Source organism: Paramormyrops kingsleyae, chromosome 13, assembly GCF_048594095.1.
Source record: "Paramormyrops kingsleyae isolate MSU_618 chromosome 13, PKINGS_0.4, whole genome shotgun sequence".
Classification (NCBI taxonomy): Eukaryota; Metazoa; Chordata; class Actinopteri; order Osteoglossiformes; family Mormyridae; genus Paramormyrops; species Paramormyrops kingsleyae.
The window spans coordinates 11,803,359-11,830,419 of NC_132809.1; the positions used below are offsets into that span (position 1 = coordinate 11,803,359).

Genomic DNA, 27,061 nt, shown 5'->3' on the forward strand with positions numbered 1-27,061 from the left:
TTCTGGCCCCACTGAGAGAATATCACTTTGTGCCCCCCAGCCAATATTACATATACTTTTATTTATTCAAGGGCCCCTGTTAAGTTCTTGGCCCCCTGAAACTGCCCGGGTATCCATACCCCTCTGACACCCCTGACCAAGGGTACAGTCTATGGAAAATGCCTTTAGGTAATGATGGTTTGAAAAAAATCACAAAATGAATCGTTAACTGAAAAATTGTTTTCTTCCCTGACCCCCTCTCTTGCACGCACAGGACCTGATGTCATCAGGAACCTGACTGTCATTGTAATATCAACAACGTCTGTCTCGTTGTCCTGGGCTCCTCCTGTGGGAAATGCTGCCTTTTACCGTGTACTATGGAATGACAGCAGTACTCAGCAGAATACTACTTCACTTAACACATCCATAACCATTAGTAATCTGACCGCTGGAACTCAGTATACATTCAGTGTCACTGCGATTGCAGGAGATAATCAAACTGCAGGAGCTCCTATCAGTCTGTCACAATATACCAGTGAGTCTTCATTATGAATGAACCTTTGTCTTTTACTTTGGAATTTCTTCTAGTAGTGGTATAGTTTTTGTTAGTCTTATACGTCTGTTGTGTGGAAATAATACTTGGTTTGTTAAAGCTTTCTTGAGTTGTAATAGCGTGGACGGTTACTCAGAGATATACTGTCTTCCAGATTAAATTTCCGTCATTTGAACAATTTAACACCATAAAGACACTTGTAGACAACTCGTAAGATTTTTTTTATTTTCAGTGTTATGGAAAGTACAGATTCTTCTATGGAATCTGGTGGCTAGATGTTTTCAAAATCCATTTCCAGCAAAAAGGTGGCTAACTGCATAACTGTGCCAGTATATCTACCTATGAGCAGGGATGTAGCTAAAAATTCTGGCCCCACTGAGAGAATATCACTTTGTGCCCCCCACCCAATATTACATATACTTTTATTTATTCAAGGGCCCCTGGTAAGTTCTTGGCCCCCTGAAACTGCCCGGGTATCCATACCCCTCTGACACCCCTGACCAAGGGTACAGTCTATGGAAAATGCCCTTTGTTAATGCGGGTTTGAAAAAAATCACAAAATGAATCTTTAACTGAAAAATTGTTTTCTTCCCTGACCCCCTCTCTTGCACGCACAGGACCTGATGTCATCAGGAACCTCACTGTCACTGTAATATCAACAACATCTGTCTCATTGTCCTGGGCTCCTCCTGTGGGAAATGCTGCCTTTTACAGTGTACTATGGAATGACAGCAGTACTCAGCAGAATACTTCTTCACTTAACACATCCATAACCATTAGTAATCTGACCGCTGGAACTCAGTATACATTCAGTGTCACTGCGATTGCAGGAGATAATCAAATTGCAGGAGCTCCTATCAGTCTGTCACAATTTTCCAGTGAGTCTTCATTATGAATGAACCTTTGTCTTTTACTTTGGAATTTCTTCTAGTAGTGGTGTAGTTTTTGTTAGTCTTATACGTCTGTTGTGTGGAAATAATACTTGGTTTGTTAAAGCTTTCTTGAGTTGTAATAGAGTGGACGGTTACTGAGATATACTGTCTTCCAGATTAAATTTCCGTCATTTGAACAATTTAACACCATAAAGACACTTGTAGACAACTCGTAAGATTTTTTTTATTTTCAGTGTTATGGAAAGTACAGATTCTTCTATGGAATCTGGTGACTAGATGTTTTCAAAATCCATTTCCAGCAAAAAGGTGGCTAACTGCTTACTGTAACTGTGCCAGTATATCTACCTATGAGCAGGGATGTAGCTAAAAATTCTGGCCCCACTGAGAGAATATCACTTTGTGCCCCCCAGCCAATATTACATATACTTTTATTTATTCAAGGGCCCCTGTTAAGTTCTTGGCCCCCTGAAACTGCCCGGGTATCCATACCCCTCTGACACCCCTGACCAAGGGTACAGTCTATGGAAAATGCCTTTAGGTAATGATGGTTTGAAAAAAATCACAAAATGAATCGTTAACTGAAAAATTGTTTTCTTCCCTGACCCCCTCTCTTGCACGCACAGGACCTGATGTCATCAGGAACCTGACTGTCATTGTAATATCAACAACATCTGTCTCGCTATCCTGGGCTCCTCCTGTGGGAAATGCTGCCTTTTACCGTGTACTATGGAATGACAGCAGTACTCAGCAGAATACTACTTCTCTTAACACATCCATAACCATTAGTAATCTGACCGCTGGAACTCAGTATACATTCAGTGTCACTGCGATTGCAGGAGATAATCAAATTGCAGGAGCTCCTATTAGTTTGTCACAATATACCAGTGAGTCTTCATTATGAATGAACCTTTGTCTTTTACTTTGGAATTTCTTCTAGTAGTAGTATAGTTTTTGTTAGTCTTATACATCCTTTGCGTGGTACTAATAGTTTGTTTTTTGACACTTTCCTGAGTTGTAGTAGAAAGGAGAGTAACTCAGATATACTGCCTTTTTGAAGGTCTTTCTGTCATTTTAACAATTAAATGCCGTAATGACACTTGTAGATACCTTCAAAGATTTTTTTCAGTATTACTAGAAAGTACAGATTTATCTAAGGAAACTGTTGGCTATATTTTTTCAAAATCCATTTCCAAGAAGAAACTGTCTTTTTTCATAATTGTGCCAGTATATCTACCCAAGAGCAGGGATGTAGCTAGAAATTCTGGTCCCAATGACAGAATATGTGCTTGGGCCCCCTCACCCAATATTACATGTAATTTTACTTATTCAGGTGGTGCTGTGTAGTGCTTGGCCCCCTGAAACTGCCACGGTATCCATACCCCTCTGACACCCCTGACCAAGGGTACAGTCTATGGAAAATGCCTTTAGGTAATGAGGGTTTGAAAAAAATCACAAAATGAATCTTTAACTGAAAAATTGTTTTCTTCCCTGACCCCCTCTCTTGCACGCACAGGACCTGATGTCATCAGGAACCTGACTGTCACTGTAATATCAACAACATCTGTCTCATTGACCTGGGCTCCTCCTGTGGGAAATGCTGCCTTTTACCGTGTACTATGGAATGACAGCAGCACTCAGCAGAATACTACTTCACTTTACACATCCATAACCATTAGTAATCTGACCGCTGGAACTCAGTATACATTCAGTGTCACTGCGATTGCAGGAGATAATCAAACTGCAGGAGCTCCTATCAGTCTGTCACAATATACCAGTGAGTCTTCATTATGAATGAACCTTTGTCTTTTACTTTGGAATTTCTTCTAGTAGTGGTATAGTTTTTGTTAGTCTTATACGTCTGTTGTGTGGAAATAATACTTGGTTTGTTAAAGCTTTCTTGAGTTGTAATAGAGTGGACGGTTACTCAGAGATATACTGTCTTCCAGATTAAATTTCCGTCATTTGAACAATTTAACACCATAAAGACACTTGTAGACAACTCGTAAGATTTTTTTTATTTTCAGTGTTATGGAAAGTACAGATTCTTCTATGGAATCTGGTGGCTAGATGTTTTCAAAATCCATTTCCAGCAAAAAGGTGGCTAACTGCTTACTGTAACTGTGCCAGTATATCTACCTATGAGCAGGGATGTAGCTAAAAATTCTGGCCCCACTGAGAGAATATCACTTTGTGCCCCCCACCCAATATTACATATACTTTTATTTATTCAAGGGCCCCTGTTAAGTTCTTGGCCCCCTGAAACTGCCAGGGTATCCATACCCCTCTGACACCCCTGACCAAGGGTACAGTCTATGGAAAATGCCCTTTGGTAATGCGGGTTTGAAAAAAATCACAAAATGAATCTTTAACTGAAAAATTGTTTTCTTCCCTGACCCCCTCTCTTGCACGCACAGGACCTGATGTCATCAGGAACCTGACTGTCACTGCAGTATCAACAACGTCTGTCTCGTTGTCCTGGGCTCCTCCTGTGGGAAATGCTGCCTTTTACCATGTACTATGGAATGACAGCAGTACTCAGCAGAATACTACTTCTCTTAACACATCCATAACCATTAGTAATCTGACCGCTGGAACTCAGTATACATTCAGTGTCACTGCGATTGCAGGAGATAATCAAATTGCAGGAGCTCCTATTAGTTTGTCACAATATACCAGTGAGTCTTCATTATGAATGAACCTTTGTCTTTTACTTTGGAATTTCTTCTAGTAGTGGTATAGTTTTTGTTAGTCTTATACGTCTGTTGTGTGGAAATAATACTTGGTTTGTTAAAGCTTTCTTGAGTTGGAATAGGGTGGACGGTTACTCAGAGATATACTGTCTTCCAGATTAAATTTCCGTCATTTGAACAATTTAACACCATAAAGACACTTGTAGACAACTCGTAAGATTTTTTTTATTTTCAGTGTTATGGAAAGTACAGATTCTTCTATGGAATCTGGTGACTAGATGTTTTCAAAATCCATTTCCAGCAAAAAGGTGGCTAACTGCTTACTGTAACTGTGCCAGTATATCTACCTATGAGCAGGGATGTAGCTAAAAATTCTGGCCCCACTGAGAGAATATCACTTTGTGCCCCCCACCCAATATTACATATACTTTTATTTATTCAAGGGCCCCTGTTAAGTTCTTGGCCCCCTGAAACTGCCCGGGTATCCATACCCCTCTGACACCCCTGACCAAGGGTACAGTCTATGGAAAATGCCTTTAGGTAATGATGGTTTGAAAAAAATCACAAAATGAATCGTTAACTGAAAAATTGTTTTCTTCCCTGACCCCCTCTCTTGCACGCACAGGACCTGATGTCATCAGGAACCTGACTGTCATTGTAATATCAACAACGTCTGTCTCGTTGTCCTGGGCTCCTCCTGTGGGAAATGCTGCCTTTTACCGTGTACTATGGAATGACAGCAGTACTCAGCAGAATACTACTTCACTTAACACATCCATAACCATTAGTAATCTGACCGCTGGAACTCAGTATACATTCAGTGTCACTGCGATTGCAGGAGATAATCAAATTGCAGGAGCTCCTATCAGTCTGTCACAATATACCAGTGAGTCTTCATTATGAATGAACCTTTGTCTTTTACTTTGGAATTTCTTCTAGTAGTAGTATAGTTTTTGTTAGTCTTATACATCCTTTGCGTGGTACTAATAGTTTGTTTTTTGACACTTTCCTGAGTTGTAGTAGAAAGGAGAGTAACTCAGAGATACACTGCCTTTTTGAAGGTCTTTCTGTCATTTTAACAATTAAATGCCGTAATGACACTTGTAGATACCTTCAAAGATTTTTTTCAGTATTACTAGAAAGTACAGATTTATCTAAGGAAACTGTTGGCTATATTTTTTCAAAATCCATTTCCAAGAAGAAACTGTCTTTTTTCATAATTGTGCCAGTATATCTACCCAAGAGCAGGGATGTAGCTAGAAATTCTGGTCCCAATGACAGAATATGTGCTTGGGCCCCCTCACCCAATATTATATGTAATTTTACTTACAGTATTCAGGTGGTGCTGTGTAGTGCTTGGCCCCCTGAAACTGCCAGGGTATCCATACCCCTCCGATACCCCTGCCCAAGGCTAAAGTCTATGGAAATACCCTTACATTATAACGATTTAGAAAAATCCATACAATGTATCTTTGACTGAAAAATTGTTTTCTTCCCTGACCCCCTCTCCTGCACGCACAGGACCTGATGTCATCAGGAACCTGACTGTCACTGTAATATCAACAACATCTGTCTCACTATCCTGGGCTCCTCCTGTGGGAAATGCTGCCTTTTACCGTGTACTATGGAATGACAGCAGTACTCAGCAGAATACTACTTCACTTAACACATCCATAACCATTAGTAATCTGACCGCTGGAACTAAGTATACATTCAGTGTCACTGCGATTGCAGGAGATAATCAAACTGCAGGAGCTGCTATCAGTCTGTCACAATATACCAGTGAGTCTTCATTATGAATGAACCTTTGTCTTTTACTTTGGAATTTCTTCTAGTAGTAGTATAGTTTTTGTTAGTCTTATACATCCTTTGCGTGGTACTAATAGTTTGTTTTTTGACACTTTCCTGAGTTGTAGTAGAAAGGAGAGTAACTCAGAGATACACTGCCTTTTTGAAGGTCTTTCTGTCATTTTAACAATTAAATGCCGTAATGACACTTGTAGATACCTTCAAAGATTTTTTTCAGTATTACTAGAAAGTACAGATTTATTTAAGGAAACTGTTGGCTATATTTTTTCAAAATCCATTTCCAAGAAGAAACTGTCTTTTTTCATAATTGTGCCAGTATATCTACCCAAGAGCAGGGATGTAGCTAGAAATTCTGGTCCCAATGACAGAATATGTGCTTGGGCCCCCTCACCCAATATTACATGTAATTTTACTTATTCAGGTGGTGCTGTGTAGTGCTTGGCCCCCTGAAACTGCCACGGTATCCATACCCCTCTGACACCCCTGACCAAGGGTACAGTCTATGGAAAATGCCTTTAGGTAATGAGGGTTTGAAAAAAATCACAAAATGAATCTTTAACTGAAAAATTGTTTTCTTCCCTGACCCCCTCTCTTGCACGCACAGGACCTGATGTCATCAGGAACCTGACTGTCACTGCAGTATCAACAACGTCTGTCTCGTTGTCCTGGGCTCCTCCTGTGGGAAATGCTGCCTTTTACCGTGTACTATGGAATGACAGCAGTACTCAGCAGAATACTACTTCTCTTAACACATCCATAACCATTAGTAATCTGACCGCTGGAACTCAGTATACATTCAGTGTCACTGCGATTGCAGGAGATAATCAAATTGCAGGAGCTCCTATTAGTTTGTCACAATATACCAGTGAGTCTTCATTATGAATGAACCTTTGTCTTTTACTTTGGAATTTCTTCTAGTAGTGGTATAGTTTTTGTTAGTCTTATACGTCTGTTGTGTGGAAATAATACTTGGTTTGTTAAAGCTTTCTTGAGTTGTAATAGCGTGGACGGTTACTCAGAGATATACTGTCTTCCAGATTAAATTTCCGTCATTTGAACAATTTAACACCATAAAGACACTTGTAGACAACTCGTAAGATTTTTTTTATTTTCAGTGTTATGGAAAGTACAGATTCTTCTATGGAATCTGGTGGCTAGATGTTTTCAAAATCCATTTCCAGCAAAAAGGTGGCTAACTGCATAACTGTGCCAGTATATCTACCTATGAGCAGGGATGTAGCTAAAAATTCTGGCCCCACTGAGAGAATATCACTTTGTGCCCCCCACCCAATATTACATATACTTTTATTTATTCAAGGGCCCCTGGTAAGTTCTTGGCCCCCTGAAACTGCCCGGGTATCCATACCCCTCTGACACCCCTGACCAAGGGTACAGTCTATGGAAAATGCCCTTTGTTAATGCGGGTTTGAAAAAAATCACAAAATGAATCTTTAACTGAAAAATTGTTTTCTTCCCTGACCCCCTCTCTTGCACGCACAGGACCTGATGTCATCAGGAACCTCACTGTCACTGTAATATCAACAACATCTGTCTCATTGACCTGGGCTCCTCCTGTGGGAAATGCTGCCTTTTACCGTGTACTATGGAATGACAGCAGTACTCAGCAGAATACTACTTCACTTAACACATCCATAACCATTAGTAATCTGACCGCTGGAACTAAGTATACATTCAGTGTCACTGCGATTGCAGGAGATAATCAAACTGCAGGAGCTCCTATCAGTCTGTCACAATATACCAGTGAGTCTTCATTATGAATGAAACTTTGCCTTTTACTTTGGAATTTCTTCTAGTAGTAGTATAGTTTTTGTTAGTCTTATACATCCATTGTGTGGTAATAATAGTTTGTTTTTTGACACTTTCCTGAGTTGTAGTAGAAAGGAGAGTAACTCAGAGATACACTGCCTTTTTGAAGGTCTTTCTGTCATTTTAACAATTAAATGCCGTAATGACATTTGTAGATACCTTCAAAGATTTTTTTCAGTATTACTAGAAAGTACAGATTTATCTAAGGAAACTGTTGGCTAGATTTTTTCAAAATCCATTTCCAAGAAGAAACTGTCTTTTTTCATAATTGTGCCAGTATATCTACCCAAGAGCAGGGATGTAGCTAGAATTTCTGGCCCCAATGACAGAATATGTGCTTGGGCCCCCTCACCCAATATTACATGTAATTTTACTTATTCAAGTGGTGCTGTGTAGTGCTTGGCCCCCTGAAACTGCCAGGGTATCCATACCCCTCCGATACCCCTGCCCAAGGCTAAAGTCTATGGAAATACCCTTACATTATAACGATTTAGAAAAATCCATACAATGTATCTTTGAACAATTGTTTTCTTCCCTGACCCCCTCTCCTGCACGCACAGGACCTGATGTCATCAGGAACCTCACTGTCACTGTAATATCAACAACATCTGTCTCATTGACCTGGGCTCCTCCTGTGGGAAATGCTGCCTTTTACCGTGTACTATGGAATGACAGCAGTACTCAGCAAAATACTACTTCACTTAACACATCCATAACTATTAGTAATCTGACCGCTGGAACTAAGTATACATTCAGTGTCACTGCGATTGCAGGAGATAATCAAACTGCAGGAGCTGCTATCAGTCTGTCACAATATACCAGTGAGTCTTCATTATGAATGAACCTTTGTCTTTTACTTTGGAATTTCTTCTAGTAGTGGTATAGTTTTTGTTAGTCTTATACGTCTGTTGTGTGGAAATAATACTTGGTTTGTTAAAGCTTTCTTGAGTTGTAATAGAGTGGACGGTTACTGAGATATACTGTCTTCCAGATTAAATTTCCGTCATTTGAACAATTTAACACCATAAAGACACTTGTAGACAACTCGTAAGATTTTTTTTATTTTCAGTGTTATGGAAAGTACAGATTCTTCTATGGAATCTGGTGACTAGATGTTTTCAAAATCCATTTCCAGCAAAAAGGTGGCTAACTGCATAACTGTGCCAGTATATCTACCTATGAGCAGGGATGTAGCTAAAAATTCTGGCCCCACTGAGAGAATATCACTTTGTGCCCCCCACCCAATATTACATATACTTTTATTTATTCAAGGGCCCCTGGTAAGTTCTTGGCCCCCTGAAACTGCCCGGGTATCCATACCCCTCTGACACCCCTGACCAAGGGTACAGTCTATGGAAAATGCCCTTTGTTAATGCGGGTTTGAAAAAAATCACAAAATGAATCTTTAACTGAAAAATTGTTTTCTTCCCTGACCCCCTCTCTTGCACGCACAGGACCTGATGTCATCAGGAACCTCACTGTCACTGCAGTATCAACAATGTCTGTCTCGTTGTCCTGGGCTCCTCCTGTGGGAAATGCTGCCTTTTACCATGTACTATGGAATGACAGCAGTACTCAGCAGAATACTACTTCACTTAACACATCCATAACCATTAGTAATCTGACCGCTGGAACTAAGTATACTTTCAATGTCACTGCGATTGCAGGAGATAATCAAACTGCAGGAGCTCCTATCAGTCTGTCACAATATACCAGTGAGTCTTCATTATGAATGAACCTTTGTCTTTTACTTTGGAATTTCTTCTAGTAGTGGTATAGTTTTTGTTAGTCTTATACATCCATTGTGTGGTAATAATAGTTTGTTTTTTGACACTTTCCTGAGTTGTAGTAGAAAGGAGAGTAACTCAGAGATACACTGCCTTTTTGAAGGTCTTTCTGTCATTTTAACAATTAAATGCCGTAATGACACTTGTAGATACCTTCAAAGATTTTTTTCAGTATTACTTGAAAGTACAGATTTATCTAAGGAAACTGTTGGCTATATTTTTTCAAAATCCATTTCCAAGAAGAAACTGTCTTTTTTCATAATTGTGCCAGTATATCTACCCAAGAGCAGGGATGTAGCTAGAAATTCTGGCCCCACTGAGAGAATATCACTTTGTGCCCCCCACCCAATATTACATATACTTTTATTTATTCAAGGGCCCCTGTTAAGTTCTTGGCCCCCTGAATCTGCCAGGGTATCCATACCCCTCTGACACCCCTGACCAAGGGTACAGTCTATGGAAAATGCCCTTTGGTAATGCGGGTTTGAAAAAAATCACAAAATGAATCTTCAACTGAAAAATTGTTTTCTTCCCTGACCCCCTCTCTTGCACGCACAGGACCTGATGTCATCAGGAACCTCACTGTCACTGTAATATCAACAACATCTGTCTCGCTATCCTGGGCTCCTCCTGTGGGAAATGCTGCCTTTTACAGTGTACTATGGAATGACAGCAGTACTCAGCAGAATACTACTTCACTTAACACATCCATAACCATTAGTAATCTGACCGCTGGAGCTCAGTATACATTCAGTGTCACTGCGATTGCAGGAGATAATCAAACTGCAGGAGCTCCTATCAGTCTCTCACAATATCTCAGTGAGTCTTCATTACTCCTTAGTTTTCTACTAAAGTTTGGAACTTCTCCTAGTTGTAGTATATTTTTAGTAAGGCATATTCATTTGTTATCTCACAGTAATAGTCAGTTTCTTAATGGTTTCTTACGTTTGGAGAACAATGGAAAGTTACTCACAGATATACTTTGTTCCAGTTGATGTTTTTGACATGATAAGAATTTTTGATAGTAAAAAATACTTGTAAGTACCTTCAAAGACTGCTTTTGCAGCACCAATAGACAGTAGGGCGGCGTGATGACACAGTGTCCTCATATGCCTGCAGACAGGCCTTTGATTTACAGCCACCCCTGGCTCTCTGTGTATGTGGCGTTTGCATGTTCTCCCTGTGCTATCATGAAGATTCTTTTGGGTTCTCCGGTTTGCCCCATAGCCCAAGCAAGCAGGAATTCCAGCCCAATATTAAATATGCTTTTATTTATTCAAGGGCCCCTGTTAAGTTCTTGGCCCCCTGAAACTGCCAGGGTATCCATACCCCTCTGACACCCCTGACCAAGGGTACAGTCTATGGAAAATGCCTTTAGGTAATGAGGGTTTGAAAAAAATCACAAAATGAATCTTTAACTGAAAAATTGTTTTCTTCCCTGACCCCCTCTCTTTCACGCACAGGACCTGATGTCATCAGGAACCTGACTGTCACTGCAGTATCAACAACATTTGTCTCGCTATCCTGGGCTCCTCCTGTGGGAAATGCTGCCTTTTACCGTGTACTATGGAATGACAGCAGTACTCAGCAGAATACTACTTCACTTAACACATCCATAACCATTAGTAATCTGACCGCTGGAACTCAGTATACATTCAGTGTCACTGCGATTGTAGGAGATAATCAAACTGCAGGAGCTCCTATCAGTCTGTCACAATATACCAGTGAGTGTTCAATCTAAACAAATGTCTGTCATTTCCTTTAGATGTTTTCCTATCTGTAGTATACTTTTAGTAAGAAATATCTATTTCCTGTGTGGTATTAACAGTTGTTCTGTTAAGGCTTTTTTGTGATGCAGTATAGTGGATAGTAACTCACAGATATAATGTGTTACAGAAGATGTTTCTGACATCACATCAATTCTAGATCATAAAGCCACTTTTAGGTAATTTAAAAGATGTTTTTCGTGATATTAATAGAAAGTATATGTTTTTCTAAGGACAATGGTGCTTAAATATTTTCAAAATCCAATTCCAGAAATAGAATATCTGATTTTGTAATTCTGCCTATCAGGCATAGTCTACAGTGCCATCTTATGATTGTGAAATCACAAAATTGATCTTTGTATTTAAATATAGTTTTAGTGTCTGACTGTGTTATTCTGCCTGTTAAGTTTACCAAATACTACAATCTGTAGAGGATACTATTGTGTGGTATTTTTTCAGAACATTCACAAAAGGAATCATTTCATTGAAATTATGTTTTCTTCCCTGACCCCCTCTCTTGCACACACAGGACCTGATGTCATCAGGAACCTCACTGTCCCTTTAATATCAACAACATCTGTCTCGTTGACCTGGGCTGCTCCTGTGGGAAATGCTGCCTTTTACAGAGTACTATGGAATGACAGCAGTACTCTGCAGAATACTACTTCACTTAACACATCCATAACCATTAGTAATCTGACCGCTGGAACTCAGTATACATTCAGTGTCACTGCGATTGCAGGAGATAATCAAGCTGCACGAGCTCCTAAGAGTGTGTCGATATATACAAGTGAGTGATCAATAAAAGCAAATTTTTGTCTATTACTTTGGATTTTTTTCTAGTAGTAGTATAGTTTTTGTAAGGCTTATACATCTGTTGTGTGGTCACAACAGCCGGTTTGTTAAATCTTTCTTGTGTTGGAGTACAGTGGAGAGTACCTTGCAGATAGACTGTATTTCAGACGATGTTTCTGACATGTTAAGAATTTAAAGATTATTAAAGAAAACTTGTACTTACCATAATGTATGTTTTTGCAGCATTAATAGAAAGTACAATTTTTTCTAAAGACGTTGGTGATTGAAGGTTTTCAAAATTTGTATCCAGCAAAAAATTGTCTGATTGCTTTATCCGTCCTGTTATGTGTATGATAGAGTACAGTTTGTTGAAAATTCAATTGTGTGATATTGGTTTGGCAAATTCCCGTAATTAATCTGCATATTAAATAATTGTTTTCTTCCCTGACCCCCTCTCTTGCACTCACAGGACCTGATGTCATCAAGAACCTCAATGTCAGTGTAATATCAACAACATCTGTCTCGTTGACCTGGGCTCCTCCTGTGGGAAATGCTGCCTTTTACAGAGTACTATGGAATGACAGCAGTACTCTGCAGAATACTACTTCACTTAACACATCCATAACCATTAGTAATCTGACCGCTGGAACTCAGTATACATTCAATGTAACTGCAATTGCAGGAGATAATCAAACTGAAGGAGCTCCTGAGAGTGTGTTGCAATATACCAGTGAGTCTTCATTGCACATTAAATTTTGGCTGTAGTTTAACTTTAGTAAGGCATATCCACATACTGTGAGGCAATGATAATCAGTTTGTTAAAGCTTTTCAGTGTTGGACTACAGTGGGAAGTAACTAACAGATATACTGACAGTAAGTTGTAGATACCTTCAACAATGTTTTTTTTTATGGAATTAATAGAAAGAACAGATTTTGAGGAAGCTGATGGTAAATTCTTCTCAAAATCCAATTCCAGCAAGAAAATGTCTGACTGCATTATTCTACCCGTTAGGTTTACCAAATACTGTACTACAATCTGTAGAAGATGCCATTGTGTGGTATTAGTTGGGAAAATTCACAAAATGAATAGTTATATTAAAATATTGTTTTCTTCCCTGACCCCCTCTCTTGCACGCACAGGACCTGATGTCATCAGGAACCTGACTGTCACTGCAGTATCAACAACGTCTGTCTCGTTGTCCTGGGCTCCTCCTGTGGGAAATGCTGCCTTTTACCGTGTACTATGGAATGACAGCAGTACTCAGCAGAATACTACTTCACTTAACACATCCATAACCATTAGTAATCTGACCGCTGGAGCTCAGTATACATTCAGTGTCACTGCGATTGCAGGAGATAATCAAACTGCAGGAGCTCCTATCAGTCTGCCACAATGTACCAGTGAGTGATCAATAAAAGCAAATCTTTGTCTATTACTTTGGATTTTTTTCTAGTTGTAGTATAGTTTTTGTAAAGCTTATACATATGTTTTGTGGCCACAACAGTCGGTTTGTTAAAGCTTTCTTGTGTTTGGAGTACAGTGGAGAGTAACTTGCAGATAGACTGTATTTCAGACGATGTTTCTGACAAACTTACCTTAATGTATTACCATCTCACTTACCTTAATGTATGTTTTTGCAGCATTAATAGAAAGTACAGATTTTTCTAAAGTTGTTGGTCATTGAAGGTTTTCAAAATCTATATCCAGCAAGAAATTGTCTAATTGCTTTATCCTTCCTGTTATGTGTATGATAGAGTAGTCTGTTGAAAATGCAAAAATGTCTTCTAGTTTGGAATTTTTTCTAGTTGTTCAACAGTTTTAGTAAGTCATACCTGTATGTTGTGTGCCAATATTTGTCATTTGTGGGTAACTTTCAATGGAGGGTAACTCAGAGATATACCGTCTTCCAGAAGATGTTTTTCACAGTTTCACAATTTAACACCATAAATAAACTTGTAGATAGTTTCAAAGATTTTGGCAGCATATTGAAACTCTGATGATGTGGGCAGTTAAATGTTTTCAAAATACAATTCCAGCAAAACAATGTCTTACTGCATTTTTCTGCATGTTAAGTATACCCAAGACCACAGGGCGTAGAAGCTGCCATTAAGTAGTAATGGTTCAAATTTTTGAATTCAAATATTCCTTTCTTCTGTGACCACCTCTGTTACTTTCACAGGACCTGATGTCATCAGGAACCTCACTGTCACTGTAATATCAACAACATCTGTCTCGTTGACCTGGGCTCCTCCTGTGGGAAATGCTGCCTTTTACCGTGTACTATGGAATGACAGCAGTACTCAGCAGAATACTACTTCACTTAACACATCCATAACCATTAGTAATCTGACTGCTGGAACTCAGTATACATTCAGTGTCACTGCGATTGCAGGAGATAATCAAACTGCAGGAGCTCCTATCAGTCTGTCACAATATACCAGTGAGTCTTCATTATGAATGAACCTTTGTCTTTTACTTTGGAATTTCTTCTAGTAGTGGTATAGTTTTTGTTAGTCTTATACGTCTGTTGTGTGGAAATAATACTTGGTTTGTTAAAGCTTTCTTGAGTTGGAATAGAGTGGACGGTTACTCAGAAATGTACTGTCTTCCAGATTCTGTTGTGCGGAAATAATAGTTGGTTTGTTGTAATGAAGATGCTGTAATGTTTTATTATGAAGGTATAATACATTATAGATGACAACTTCAATAAAAAAGGATTATTTTAATGTTAATTATTAAAAACTATTAAAAAGTGTCAGTATTACAATATTCCCTTGTTGATTGTATTTTAGAGATGTGTTGATTATCAGGGGTGATACTTTTTAATTTCAAGCAGTTTTTCCAGTATTATTAATTGAAATGAAATGCTGCTTTTTGTTGCAGTTTAGATTTGGTACTCATGGTCAACAGTCTTATTTTACTTTATGTGGTGTATTTATGCCCCATTGTAGTTATGTGGTCTTTTTCTGCCCCATTGTAGTTATGTGGTTGCTCTAAATGGTCACACAGTTCCCTGCATGAGATTTTCTGTTTATTGCCACATTGAATGAAATCTTGAAATGAAATTCTTGATGAGTATAGCAATGTCATCATGGTATTACATGACATTTAAACTCAATATATGTACTGGATCATTGTGAATGACTGTGCTATTGTTATGCCAGAGTAGTTGTCCATATCTACTCAGTCTCTCTCTCTCTCTCTGTCACATACAGATCTTCCCAAACCAAGCTGTTCTGTGTCAAATAGAGGCACAAATAATTCAATTGACGTCACCTGGACAGCTCTTGTAGGCCATGTAGAACATTATGTAGTCAATCTGACAAGTCAGTACATTGAGGCCAGTATGATTTCCACCTGTTGCTTACAGAGCATTAATGACTTGGCGGCTGGAACTGTGTACAATGCCACAGTGATAGCAATCAGCGGCCCCGTCCTTGCAATATCAGACCCATGTTCAAATGCAACTTGTGAGTAGTGACCAATGCCTATGCTTGTGTAGTTCATGAGTGTCTTTGTGTTAAAATGCCGGAATTTAAGAGGTTGTGATTGTTGTACCCCTAGATCCAAATGAACCCGGAACTATCATAATCACAAACAAGACTGTAAGTTCCATTTCTTTGACGTGGAGTCCTGCTGTGCCCCCAGAAAGGCAGTTTAACTACATTGTGAGCTATGAAACTTCATCACGCTACACAATGACAGTTTCTACGAACAGTGCCACCTTGTCTTCACTGCTCTCTGGGACACCATACAATATCTCCGTGATAACGGTTGGACCCCTGAACTTAACTAGCAAACCAGTCTGGAAATATCTGGTCACAACTTGTAAGTTTTCACCTGTCTTTAAAAATATCTTAATCTTAGATGTTGGTTGTGTAAATACATTCTTTAAAATCCAAATGTATCCAGTCAGCATGATCGGAGGAGGGGTCTCACAGCGGGTTGATGCTTGATGGACCCCAGGGTTGATGGCTATCAGGGTTCAGCTAAATGTTGGCTGATTTTTATTGGTTCTGACATACCCTTTTTACAGATGATTTTGAGGAAAATAAAACTTTGATATTATTAGGGTGTCATTTCTGTAGTAAGATAAGTTATTAACCCTAGTCCTAACACTGCTGTCCATTCCAGCACTGTCAATCAGAAGGGCTTTTATTTTATTTTTTTAAAGTGTTAGTGTGTGTTGCTTTTCTATTTTGAGACCCGTAACTAGTCAATGTGCTAGATGAGTAAAGTGAAACCTTAAACTAATGACATTTCATGTTTTATAACTTTGTTTTCTTGTGTCAGTTTGACAAACACTGTTAGTTTATGGAGGAAAGGCCATTGAGATTAGGGGCACAGTCCGTGAAGAGAAGATCTTTTCTCACGTGGAAGTTCAGGAGCATGTAGTCATGTCTTGTCAGATGGTGCTTCATGTTTTTAATAATAACAATAATAATAATAATAATAATAATAATAATAATAATAATGTGCCTCTGATCAACTGCTTTAAAAAAGCAAGTGATATGGAACATTCACACCACATATTCTTTATTTCAGATTTTCTGTTAACCAGGATTTCCATATTTTTAGCGTAATAGAAAGATGTGGTCTGTGTTGGTTCAGCTAATTCTGCCAAATTTGGGATCTGTTACCCTGTTTCCTGACACTCAGCTCTAATTACCGCACCTTAAGTTTCATGTGGCCTCAGCACTGTGAATTGCACTGTATCTGAGAATCTGCAATACCTGGGCTGGCAAGTACTGTAGTTTGGTACCTGGCATCTGCTGAATATTGAAAATTAGCCATTTTTTATTGGAAAATAATGCCCATCAGATTGAATGAAGGGAAATCCTACTGGAATCCAAAGGCACTTCTGAACTTATGACACATATTGTTACTTTTTTGTGGAAAAAAATAAGTCTGTGCTGTATAAGAATAGGAATTTCCCAGCACTCGTACAGTATTTGCTGTTGTATAGTATCGATCATTTGTTTGCTGAGTAGGCTAACTGTATAACTGTGGTATCTTGTCTGGCTGCAGCTAATTCTGTAATAATGTTGCAGGTGTGAGATGACTAACCGTAATGGGACACAAAGGATAGTTGCTAATGTTTAGATAATTTAGACCAGTTGTGAACCAAGCCCACAAACTTACATTTCACTTCATACCATTACAGACTTACCCATTAAGATTTTGATGATTACTATGCAACCTCTCTTTTTGAGTTTACCGATATGACCTCATTCTCACTGCATCAATCCACATTCAAAAATGGAGTTGATGATATATTGGTTTATTGTTTTTTTTTGAGCAGAAGTGTCATGATATGAGTCATGCAAAAGAAATCGTAGCGATATTAGACTTAAAACATTAATGTCCTTTTTTAATCCTCAGTGCCAGGGAGTGTTCAGGGTCTCCAAGTGTTTAACACCTCGATGACTGCGATTACACTAAATTGGAGTCAGCCTATGGATTACAACGGGTATCAGTACATGGTTATGAAAAACGGGACAATCATCAAAAACATATCAGCTGTGATCCTGTATGTGGATGGTCTCAGTCCTGGAACATGTTATCCATTCTCCGTGATAACGCTGGCGGCTGATGGCACTGGAAGTGCGGGGGTCAATGTTACTGGCTGTACAGGTATGTACTGCGGCTGGTGCAAAAATGCAACATATGACCTAGACAGAAAGAATGCTGTCTACGGGTCACATGGTCATGGTCATGGTCATGGTCATAGCTAGCCACATTTTTTCCAGATGCTGCTCCACCAGAAGTCTTCAAGTGTGATGGCCCAAATGGAGGGGATGCGAATATCAATATATCTTGGCAAAATCCTGCAGGAAACTACAATGGCTATGAGATTACCATAGTGGGTGTGAATGTGAATGTGTCTACGTCTATGATAGCCGGCCATACTTCTTTCACTTGGTTCAATCTTGCATATAGCACGACATACACAGTGATGATCATGACTGTCGGCCCAGGAAAAAATAGCACAAAAGTGTCCATATCATGTAAAACGGGTGTCACAGGTATGTGCTCTACATCTCCGCTGGCATCAAAATGCCTGTTTATAGCCAATCAGCAGGGTATACACAAGCAGAGACTGTAAGCTAATGAACTCTCACTTTCATTTTTTCTTTCAGTTCCATCCATGATCAATGTGACTTCAAGTGTTTTATCACCCTCTCAAGTCAGTTACAATAGGTTTGTTTTGACTTTACAAAGTAGCATCTTCGATAACAGCCATGGCCACATTACACATGTTGGCGTCTTGGTTGCGATAGATGGTGAGTCTCAGTACTATTGCTCTCCATGACTACATTTTGTTTTTGATAAAAGCTACTTTAAGGAATCATTGGAAGTACGATGGCCTCCAGGTGTGGGGTTCAACTCTTGTCCTGCCTGTTGGACTTTTGGATTTTGTTCTCCCCATGTGTGTATGAGTTACCCCCAGTGGTTCCAGTATCCCTCCACAAAGTAGAGCTGCCATCTGTCTTGTACTGAGAACTAAAACATGGTGTCCCTTTTTTAACCAAAAAAGGATGCAAGTTGTTCTGTATTTCATGATTTGGCCCCCTAAAAGGCAAATCTTATTGTGGGGGTGCTGGACAACCAACCCCTCCCCAACTGGGCAATTTTTATTATTGAGGATAGCATACTGTACTTCTTTAAATTGAAACTGGCAATCGTAGGTCAAACACACAGGGTTAAGTTGATCTGATCTCTTCAGTTTGCCCCTGGTGTGTGTTTGGGCCCTGTGGTGGACTGGCACCATGATCAAGATGTCTCCTATCTCCAGGTTTCTCAACTTTTCCAGCCGCAAGGCTTGGCTATTTCTCATTTACCATGTTGGTGGACCCTCCACATTTCACCGACTGGAGGGTGGGGTATCACCCTCTGTAAATTTCACAACCCATCAGTAAATTTTGCCAACTTCGCGATTCCTTGGTCATTTTCACCAACCAGGGTGACCCCGGTGATCAGATTTGCATCTGTGCAGCGATCCATTAAGCACCGAACTGCTTTTCCCTGCCCCAATTCCATGGCTCACTTGAGATTGCTTGCAGACTAGTGGTTCAGAAATCTTGCCCTGTTCACACTCTGTGCTTCCTGCGATAAGCTCTCACCATGACTCACCATGACTCACCAAGATACTGCATCACAGGAAGCCATCGTGGATAAGCGGGTTCCTGGAAAACCATTTTCATCAATCTGTATCCATCCATTTATCTATAAATTCATCCATCCATATAAGCTGCTTTTCTGCGTGAGGAAATTATCAACTAAAGTGTTTTATTTATATATTCCTGGTCAAGGTCATAGTGGCACTTGGAGCCTAGCAATCTGTATGAGTTCTTCATGTAGTTGTTTCATTTTATTTCAGGTAATACAAGCGATAAGCAATATTTAAGCAAATCCTATGATGTCTGGAATGCAAATAAAGTCGGTGCTTACCTCGCAGTAGTAAACGAATTTCAGGGAGGGACTAGTCGGGCCAGCCAGGCCGATCAAATCTCCATTACCGTCGGAGACAACTCTCTGTGGAATGCATACCAGAATGGAGCCCTACAACCAACACAGAATTATCGGTATGGACTCAACTACAGAGCACATGCACCAACAGAGTGTCAACATAATTTAAAAACCACTGGCACTGCATCTATGCGCTTGGAGTAATTTAGCAGGTTTCCAAGTTCAGGTCATTCAAAATATAACATTACCTTTAGTGTAAAAATACTTCTGTATAATATGCAATTGGACAGACGTTCAGTAGTCCAGTAGTTTTCTATTTTAGGAACTATAGTACAGGAAGCATCATCACATTAATGAGTATAATGAGTGCTTTTGGTGCCACACATATTTTAAAAAATACTTTATTTCTTTGAATTTCTTATAGCTACTCTATTGTTGCGTTTACTTCACTCATTTTGAACAACAACTTTGTGGACATCTCTCAGTCCTTCTTCAGCCTATCAGGTCCTGCTTCCACTACCCTTCCTCAAAATCCAGGTACAGGACACTTTTTAAAAATTTGATCCCTCTTTGCATTATGATCTGCCTTGGTGTTAAGCATATGTTCCAGGGTTTTGCATAACTTGAGACTGATGCCTGTCATCCTTCTGTGTTTGTCGATTAGCTGTCATTGGTGGAGCAGTAGGCGGGGTTTTGGCAGTCTTAGTCATTTTGATTATCGCCGTTATCATCGGTGTGTTTTTTTGGAGAAGGTGAGGGTTCATTATTGCCTTATATTTTATCTCTATGTTTATGAAACTATTCTGAAGAAAGTGTGAAAATCTATAAATGCAGTGTGACTTTGACATGTTTAATAAATGGATATCATTAAAAATGATCATATATTATTTCTTCTCCAGAAAACAGCCCAGAAGAGAAATAACGGAAATCCCTATTCAGTCAATGAGGTATCTTTTGCAGTTATGTGTAAAGAAATATAAATGAACTTCAATGCATTGTGTTATATGTAAAACATGAATAGTAAATTGTATATTTGTTAAATTTGCACATTTTTAACTTCTTATGCTTTTGTTTTCCAGAGCCAAAGTGTAAGTTAACATCTCTTTTTGCAACCATCAATTTTTAATTTTGTGTTTTATGCCGTAACATTTGCCTTCGTGCTGTGCGTACATGGTTCCCTTTACTTTACAGTTCCATGCCCATAAGGATGGAGGATTTTGAGACCTACTACAGAAAACAACGTGCCAATTCCAACTGCGGCTTCGCAGAAGAATTTGAGGTAAAATTCAGCCTGACCGTCATCTTCCTACTATCTCTGCTAGTACCTGAAAGCATCCATTCTCTAGCATCGATGTCTTTAGTCTTCCATCGGTGTATTCTATCGCAGAGAACGAGGTCGTTTCTCATGCTGTGTCCTTGGGTCATTTATACTTTTTAACAGGACCTGAAATCTGTGGGTGTGGCCCAGTCCAAGAACAGTGCTCTGATATTGGAGAACAAAGGGAAGAACCGCTACAACAACGTGCTTCCGTGTAGGTCTCACCGGGGGGGCAGCAGTGTTCTTCAGAACAGAGAAGCTTTTGCTCATGAATGGATCCAACTCGTGTTACTTTTCCCTCACAGATGATTTTTCACGGGTCAAACTCTCGGTACTCAGAGGTGCCCACGATGATTACATCAATGCTAACTACATGCCGGTATGCATTTCCAGACCGTCAATAAGCTGCTGATTGTATTCATCTGACTTTAAGTGTTAATGATTCAGTTTAGTTCAGTGTATATTTTTTTAAATAAGTGGTAACACTTTACTTAAAGCAGTCATCATAATGCATTATACATACCTTCATAATGTATTATAATGCATTTATAAAGTATTACAAACACAGCTATAACTTTTTATAAAAAGGCATACATTATAACCATGTTTATTATGCACTATGAATGGTCTATGAAGCTCTCATTTATAATGCACTACAAATACCTTCATAATATGCATTATGAAGGTGTGCACAGCATGTCAACCTTCTGACATGCTAACCTTTTACATGCAAGTCATAGTCTCCACCTGGTGGCCAGTGATTTTGCCTGTCCATGTGTGCAGGGCTACTTTTCCAGGAAGGAGTTTGTTGCAGCCCAGGGTCCATTAGCTTGCACTGTCAGTGAGTTCTGGAGGATGATCTGGGAGCAGAATGTCCACACGCTGGTGATGCTGACTAGATGTAATGAACAAGGACGGGTCAGTGCAAGACATTATTTTGACTTTTATATATTTATGGGCATTTATCATCTAATCTCTCACACACAGTGCCATTTAAGTAAGTGCTGTATAAGTGCTGAAATGAATGCAGCATTTTTTCTCGAAATCCAGTTTCTGGAAGTTCATAATCATTTTCTCTTTTAACTGATATATTTCCTTTATCAGTATATCAGTTTCTTTCTGTCTGAATGTCTAAGGTTAAAGCAAGTCTGTAAATGTTCTCATGTGACCAACAAACTCAGCTGCACATACAAGCTAATTGCTGAACCAGCATTGAACCAGTCTCGGTCTGTTGATAATACCTTGATAAGACCACCTAAAAGAAGTACATGTGTATAAACCCACACACATATGTTCATGCAAGTTGCGCATATTACTGTCAACCCATATCATCGTTGAAATAGATGGCATATGTTTATAGTAAAGTACATGGATTATACATGGAAATTTTGATCTTTTAACCAATCAGTTGAGTACTGTGTGACTGTGACTTTTCAGTTTTTTTTCAGTATAAACACTGTCCAAATTTCTTTTAATGCCAACATTGCAATTTAACATGCCAACATTCTTATCAGGTTAAATGTGAAGAATACTGGCCCCAGAAGTCCAAGCATTTTGACAATATATCCGTAACAATCACCTCAAGCATTGTACTGGAGGACTGGACCATAAGAGATTTTGATGTGAAAAACGTGAGTACAGGTCCTGCGAGAGAAAACACATTTTCTAGGGTGGCCCCAAATTCCATAAGAGAGTGTCTTCTAACCCCCCAGCCATGGCTTCAACCTGAAATCTTGCTTCCCTAACTCCCTCAGGTCAAGACGGCGGAGATCCGCTCCGTGCGGCAGTTTCATTTCACAGCCTGGCCAGACCATGGTGTGCCTCAGACCACTGAGCTTCTCATCAACTTCCGCCATCTGGTGCGGGAGCACATGGACCAGTACTCCCGCAACTGCCCCACTGTGGTGCACTGCAGGTGGGTCTGCACCATAGTGCATGAAAGTGTCAGTACACAGTGCATTGCAGCTGAGTCTCAGTACTCACTCATAGTGCATCACAGCTGTCTCAGTACTCACCTACAGTACCTTACAGCTGATGCTCCGTATTCTTCCACAGTACATCACAGTCAAGTCTCAGTACTCATACTGCATCACAGCTGAGTCTCAGTACTCATCCACAGTGCATCACAACTGAGTCTCAGTACTCATACTGCATCAGAGCTGAGTATCGGTACACATACACAGTGCATCAGAGCTGAGTCTCGGTACTCATCCACAGTGCATCACAACTGAGTCTCAGTACTCATATTGCATCAGAGCTGAGTATCGGTACTCACCCACAGTGCATCACAACTGACTCAGTCATAGGAGAAAGTCTGGTGGAGATTCTATTTTGAAGAAATTCCAATTCCAACTGAAGAAATGCCACTTAGGGAAAGGTACCTGCAGAAGATACTTGATCTTGTCACAGTAACTCAGAAAGTATTTAGGTGCTTTCACACTGAAGTTCCAGGACCTGGTGCCTGGTTGCAAGTTCCTGGGTTGTCTTGACCAAGGACCTTTGAAGCACCTAGCCACTTTTGTGTGTTGCTTTCATACTGCACAACAGAACTGGAATGTTTATGATAAATCAGCATGGGAGAAACAAAAAGCTCATAGGTTAAACTTCACACATAATTCGAAGCTACACCGCCTTCCCAAAACAAAGGACAATAAACAAGTTGTTTTGTGTAGTTATTTGTTAGATATCTGTTGGTTATTGGGGGGTGATTGATTGTGATCAAAACAGGACACAGCCTTTGATTTATAATTTATTTGTGCTACCTGCAACATGTTTATATTGCATTATTAAATCTGGCCAGCAGATTAATCTTCTGGGTTCACAGAGTAGAACACATTTAACATATTCTACTCATAAGCACTGGCAAGTTTCACCAACAGCATCGGTGATATTAGACAAAATAATTGGTTATCTATCAAATATTCTGATGCACAAATATAGACACAAGCAAAAAATATACTCACTAAATGTAACTGAAGTACAAAAGTAATTCCATCTGCTCTGCTAGTTGCATCTCTTTTCCCCGCACTTACACATCACTTCCAAGTTAGCGGCGGTGCTTGTAGTCGACCAATCATCAAGCACCTTCCCAGTAGTTCCTGTTTGAATGAAAAGTACCTAGTCTGGAGTAGGTACTAAAAAAGGGTTTCGGGCCAAGTTCCTGTGGTATGAATGCAACAAAAGTTCCTGGTTCTGGAAAAAGGTTCTGGTGTTAAAGTGCCTTTTGATAGATATTTTTCATACTTCCCAGGAATCTGTATATCTGGGTTCCATTTCATTATAGGTCAAATGCACCAAAACTGAAGCATTGTCACTTAGTGGTGGCACATGACACATGCCAGAGACACAGATCTGGTCAAATTGATTACAATGAATCACACAAAGCTGGGTTTTTAATAAACATTTGAGGTGGGGAGATTGTGTAGAAGGATTAGAAATTGTAGAGGTTGGGGGAATGGGAGGATTAGGGATTAGATGGGGGTGTTGACTAGGCTGTCATCTATTCGGCTATTTGCGCCCAACCTCCTCACTCCCCGCCCCTCGGCCACACAAAAAAACATAAACACTGTGTGCTTGTATGGTTACACGTAACTTCAGTGTCTGAAGGTGCCAAAGTGGGATGCAAATATAAATGGTAGGGTACATTAAACACAAAATGCACCCTTGTTCTCGCTATAGTTAGCTAGCCTAAGGCACACAGAAATCTTGCTAATTAGAAATGTATCTCCCCCACATACAAATAGCGTTATTGACTACTGACAACTGGGCACAAATAGCACCTGCATACAGTATATATATTAAAATATTTTATTAAACTAACTACATAAATGTTTTCAGTCAGAAGTGGAATTATACCCCAGCCACTAATCATTGCATAACATAACATAACATTAAGTGTAGTACAGTGCGGCCATTCACATGCACTGTATTGTCTATGTGTGTATGAGTGCCTTTGCTGTGGGTGTTGTTGCAGCGCGGGGGTAGGGCGAACGGGGACCTTCATTGCCATCGATCGTCTCATCTACCAGATAGAGCGAGAGAGCATAGTGGATGTGTTTGGCACCATCCACGACATGCGAATGCACCGGCCACTCATGGTGCAGACTGAGGTGAGAGTGAGCCTCCTCCACTGGCTGTGTTTACACGTGTAAACAGGAATCCTGAACTCAAAGTAACGTGTTTTTTTTTTTTTATTTAACTCTTTCCAGGAGCAGTATGTTTTCCTAAATCAATGCGCCATGGACATTATCAAATCCAGGACCGGTACGAATGTGGACTTAATCTACCAGAATACAGCAGCACTTGCTATTTACGAGAACGTCAATTCCACGAATGTCAGCAAGAAAAATGCCCCCAAAAGCTAGTGATGAACATGTGCCAGCTGAGTTTTTATTGCACCTTTTGTAAAACAGAGATGCTGATTTTAATTTATTCCTAGACACAGACATCGCGGGACATATTTTATTATTTATTTTATTTAGTTGTTAATCAAAATATGATCATTTAAGTTGTAGGAAAATCCATATACAGGATGTTTGCAATAATTTTAAAATGAGGACATTTATTATAAAATTATACCTTTAGAATAAAAATGAATCTTTTGAGATTATGTTACTGTAAATGCTAAATGTATTTTTTTAACAATAAGTGCAATATCTTTATGTGGTTTCTGACTGTAAATATTTATTGTACTGATACTGTAGATGGCACTTCTGTAAAGTCTTAAGGTTCTATTCTGAGAATAGTACAAAAAATCTTTTATAGGAGTGCTTCCAGAGTGCTTACAGCTCTCACTGAAACCTTTACAACTTGCTAAAGATTTTATTAAAAATTGTTTCCACGCCTGATTGTTTTTTTGCAAATTGATGTCTTTTCTGCTCCATTTAAACTATGATTTTAAATTGCAATAATGTACCCATGCAATGATGAACAATTCGCTGGGAGGGTTTTTGAGCGCCTCAATAAACTTGCACTATATGGGCCATAAATATACAGTTTAATAACAGCTATGCAGTGCTCCTGTAGCTCAATAATTACAGTGTTGTTCTGGCAATGCAGTGGTTGTGTATTCAAATATATGGGTGCGCACATAAATTTTAACCCCTCTGCTGGAAGTTGCCTGCAGGGCTTATGAATATCCTAATTAACACGTGCATATAATATAAAAATTGCAGTGTAACACTTTTTTATTTTATTTATTTTGTAGTGTAATATATTTAGAATTGAATCCCACGGCTGTCTATAGGTAGGTCGCAGAACATCTTAAAAAACAACAAAATAAAATTTAAAATATACACAAGGGAGAATGAGTAAGTAAAATGCGTACTACGCAAAGCAAATGAGCCGTCTACGCAGGCTAGGGCGGCATCTATGGTAATTTTGTTGCAGCATAACCAAAATGCCGTATCGCCATAACATTGCTCAAGCACACATCAACGCACAACAGAAAACGCAAAGAAGCGCTGAACCACCCTGTCTATTATCCGGTACGTGTTATCTGACGGGAAAACAGTGAGAGGAAATGTGAATGGGATTTCTGAAAAGCTGCTTGTCCACACCTGAATTTTAAAACTCTACACCAGAAAATTACTAGCGGAATTAACTACCAGCGTTTTCTTCCTGCACATTCAGCGTGCCTGTGATAATCGGGTTGGTCATGTTTCTAGTTCGTTGCCGAAATTTGCATCTGAAGTGCAGTTAATTCAAATGTTGGTTAAAGAAAAATCCGAAAGCCTTTAAAATATGAACTCAGCCAAGATACATGAACTCAGTTCAGAGCTCTTTTGAGTTAAGGTGGGGTAACCAGACCTGTATGAATAGTGCTGAATGTTTCCAAATCAGAACACATTCCATATCTTGCAGATATATAGATGCTCACCTTACTTGATTAGATGACACTTGCTACAGATCATGTGGCAATGGATTTTAAAAATGAATGTGTTCTATAGTGGGGTGGCATGGTAGCACAGTGGCAAGAACTGTTGCCTGCGTTTGAGTCTCCACCATGGCTCCATGTTTGTTGAGTTTGCATATTCTCCCTGTCAGTGTGGGGTTCCCTCCGGGCACTCCGCTTTCCCCCCACAGTCCAAAAACACGCTGAGGCTAATTGGAGTTGCCAAACTGCCCATAAGTGTGACTGTGTGAGTGAATGGTGTGTGAATGCACCCTGCGAT

General features: G+C 39.5%; 1 protein-coding gene across 1 annotated transcript in view; it reads left to right on the forward strand.

Annotated features, from left to right (window-relative positions):
- LOC111859446 (receptor-type tyrosine-protein phosphatase beta-like) overlaps positions 1-25,735 on the forward strand; it is a 51,869-nt gene extending 26,134 nt beyond the window's left edge. The window contains exons 12-45 of the mRNA XM_072698202.1: positions 254-514; positions 1,150-1,410; positions 2,049-2,309; positions 2,939-3,199; positions 3,840-4,100; positions 4,741-5,001; positions 5,637-5,897; positions 6,529-6,789; positions 7,425-7,685; positions 8,312-8,572; positions 9,206-9,466; positions 10,097-10,357; positions 11,002-11,262; positions 12,569-12,829; positions 13,240-13,500; positions 14,280-14,540; positions 15,316-15,570; positions 15,665-15,928; positions 17,483-17,734; positions 17,851-18,126; positions 18,241-18,384; positions 19,482-19,686; positions 19,995-20,107; positions 20,235-20,322; positions 20,470-20,517; positions 20,650-20,658; positions 20,762-20,849; positions 21,012-21,102; positions 21,194-21,267; positions 21,672-21,806; positions 22,403-22,519; positions 22,643-22,803; positions 24,862-24,997; positions 25,097-25,735. Coding sequence (XP_072554303.1) covers positions 254-514; positions 1,150-1,410; positions 2,049-2,309; positions 2,939-3,199; positions 3,840-4,100; positions 4,741-5,001; positions 5,637-5,897; positions 6,529-6,789; positions 7,425-7,685; positions 8,312-8,572; positions 9,206-9,466; positions 10,097-10,357; positions 11,002-11,262; positions 12,569-12,829; positions 13,240-13,500; positions 14,280-14,540; positions 15,316-15,570; positions 15,665-15,928; positions 17,483-17,734; positions 17,851-18,126; positions 18,241-18,384; positions 19,482-19,686; positions 19,995-20,107; positions 20,235-20,322; positions 20,470-20,517; positions 20,650-20,658; positions 20,762-20,849; positions 21,012-21,102; positions 21,194-21,267; positions 21,672-21,806; positions 22,403-22,519; positions 22,643-22,803; positions 24,862-24,997; positions 25,097-25,252 — 6,788 coding nt within the window. The 3' untranslated portion in view covers positions 25,253-25,735. The remainder of the gene's footprint in view (positions 1-253; positions 515-1,149; positions 1,411-2,048; positions 2,310-2,938; positions 3,200-3,839; positions 4,101-4,740; positions 5,002-5,636; positions 5,898-6,528; positions 6,790-7,424; positions 7,686-8,311; positions 8,573-9,205; positions 9,467-10,096; positions 10,358-11,001; positions 11,263-12,568; positions 12,830-13,239; positions 13,501-14,279; positions 14,541-15,315; positions 15,571-15,664; positions 15,929-17,482; positions 17,735-17,850; positions 18,127-18,240; positions 18,385-19,481; positions 19,687-19,994; positions 20,108-20,234; positions 20,323-20,469; positions 20,518-20,649; positions 20,659-20,761; positions 20,850-21,011; positions 21,103-21,193; positions 21,268-21,671; positions 21,807-22,402; positions 22,520-22,642; positions 22,804-24,861; positions 24,998-25,096) is intronic.
- Positions 25,736-27,061: the final 1,326 nt, after the last annotated feature.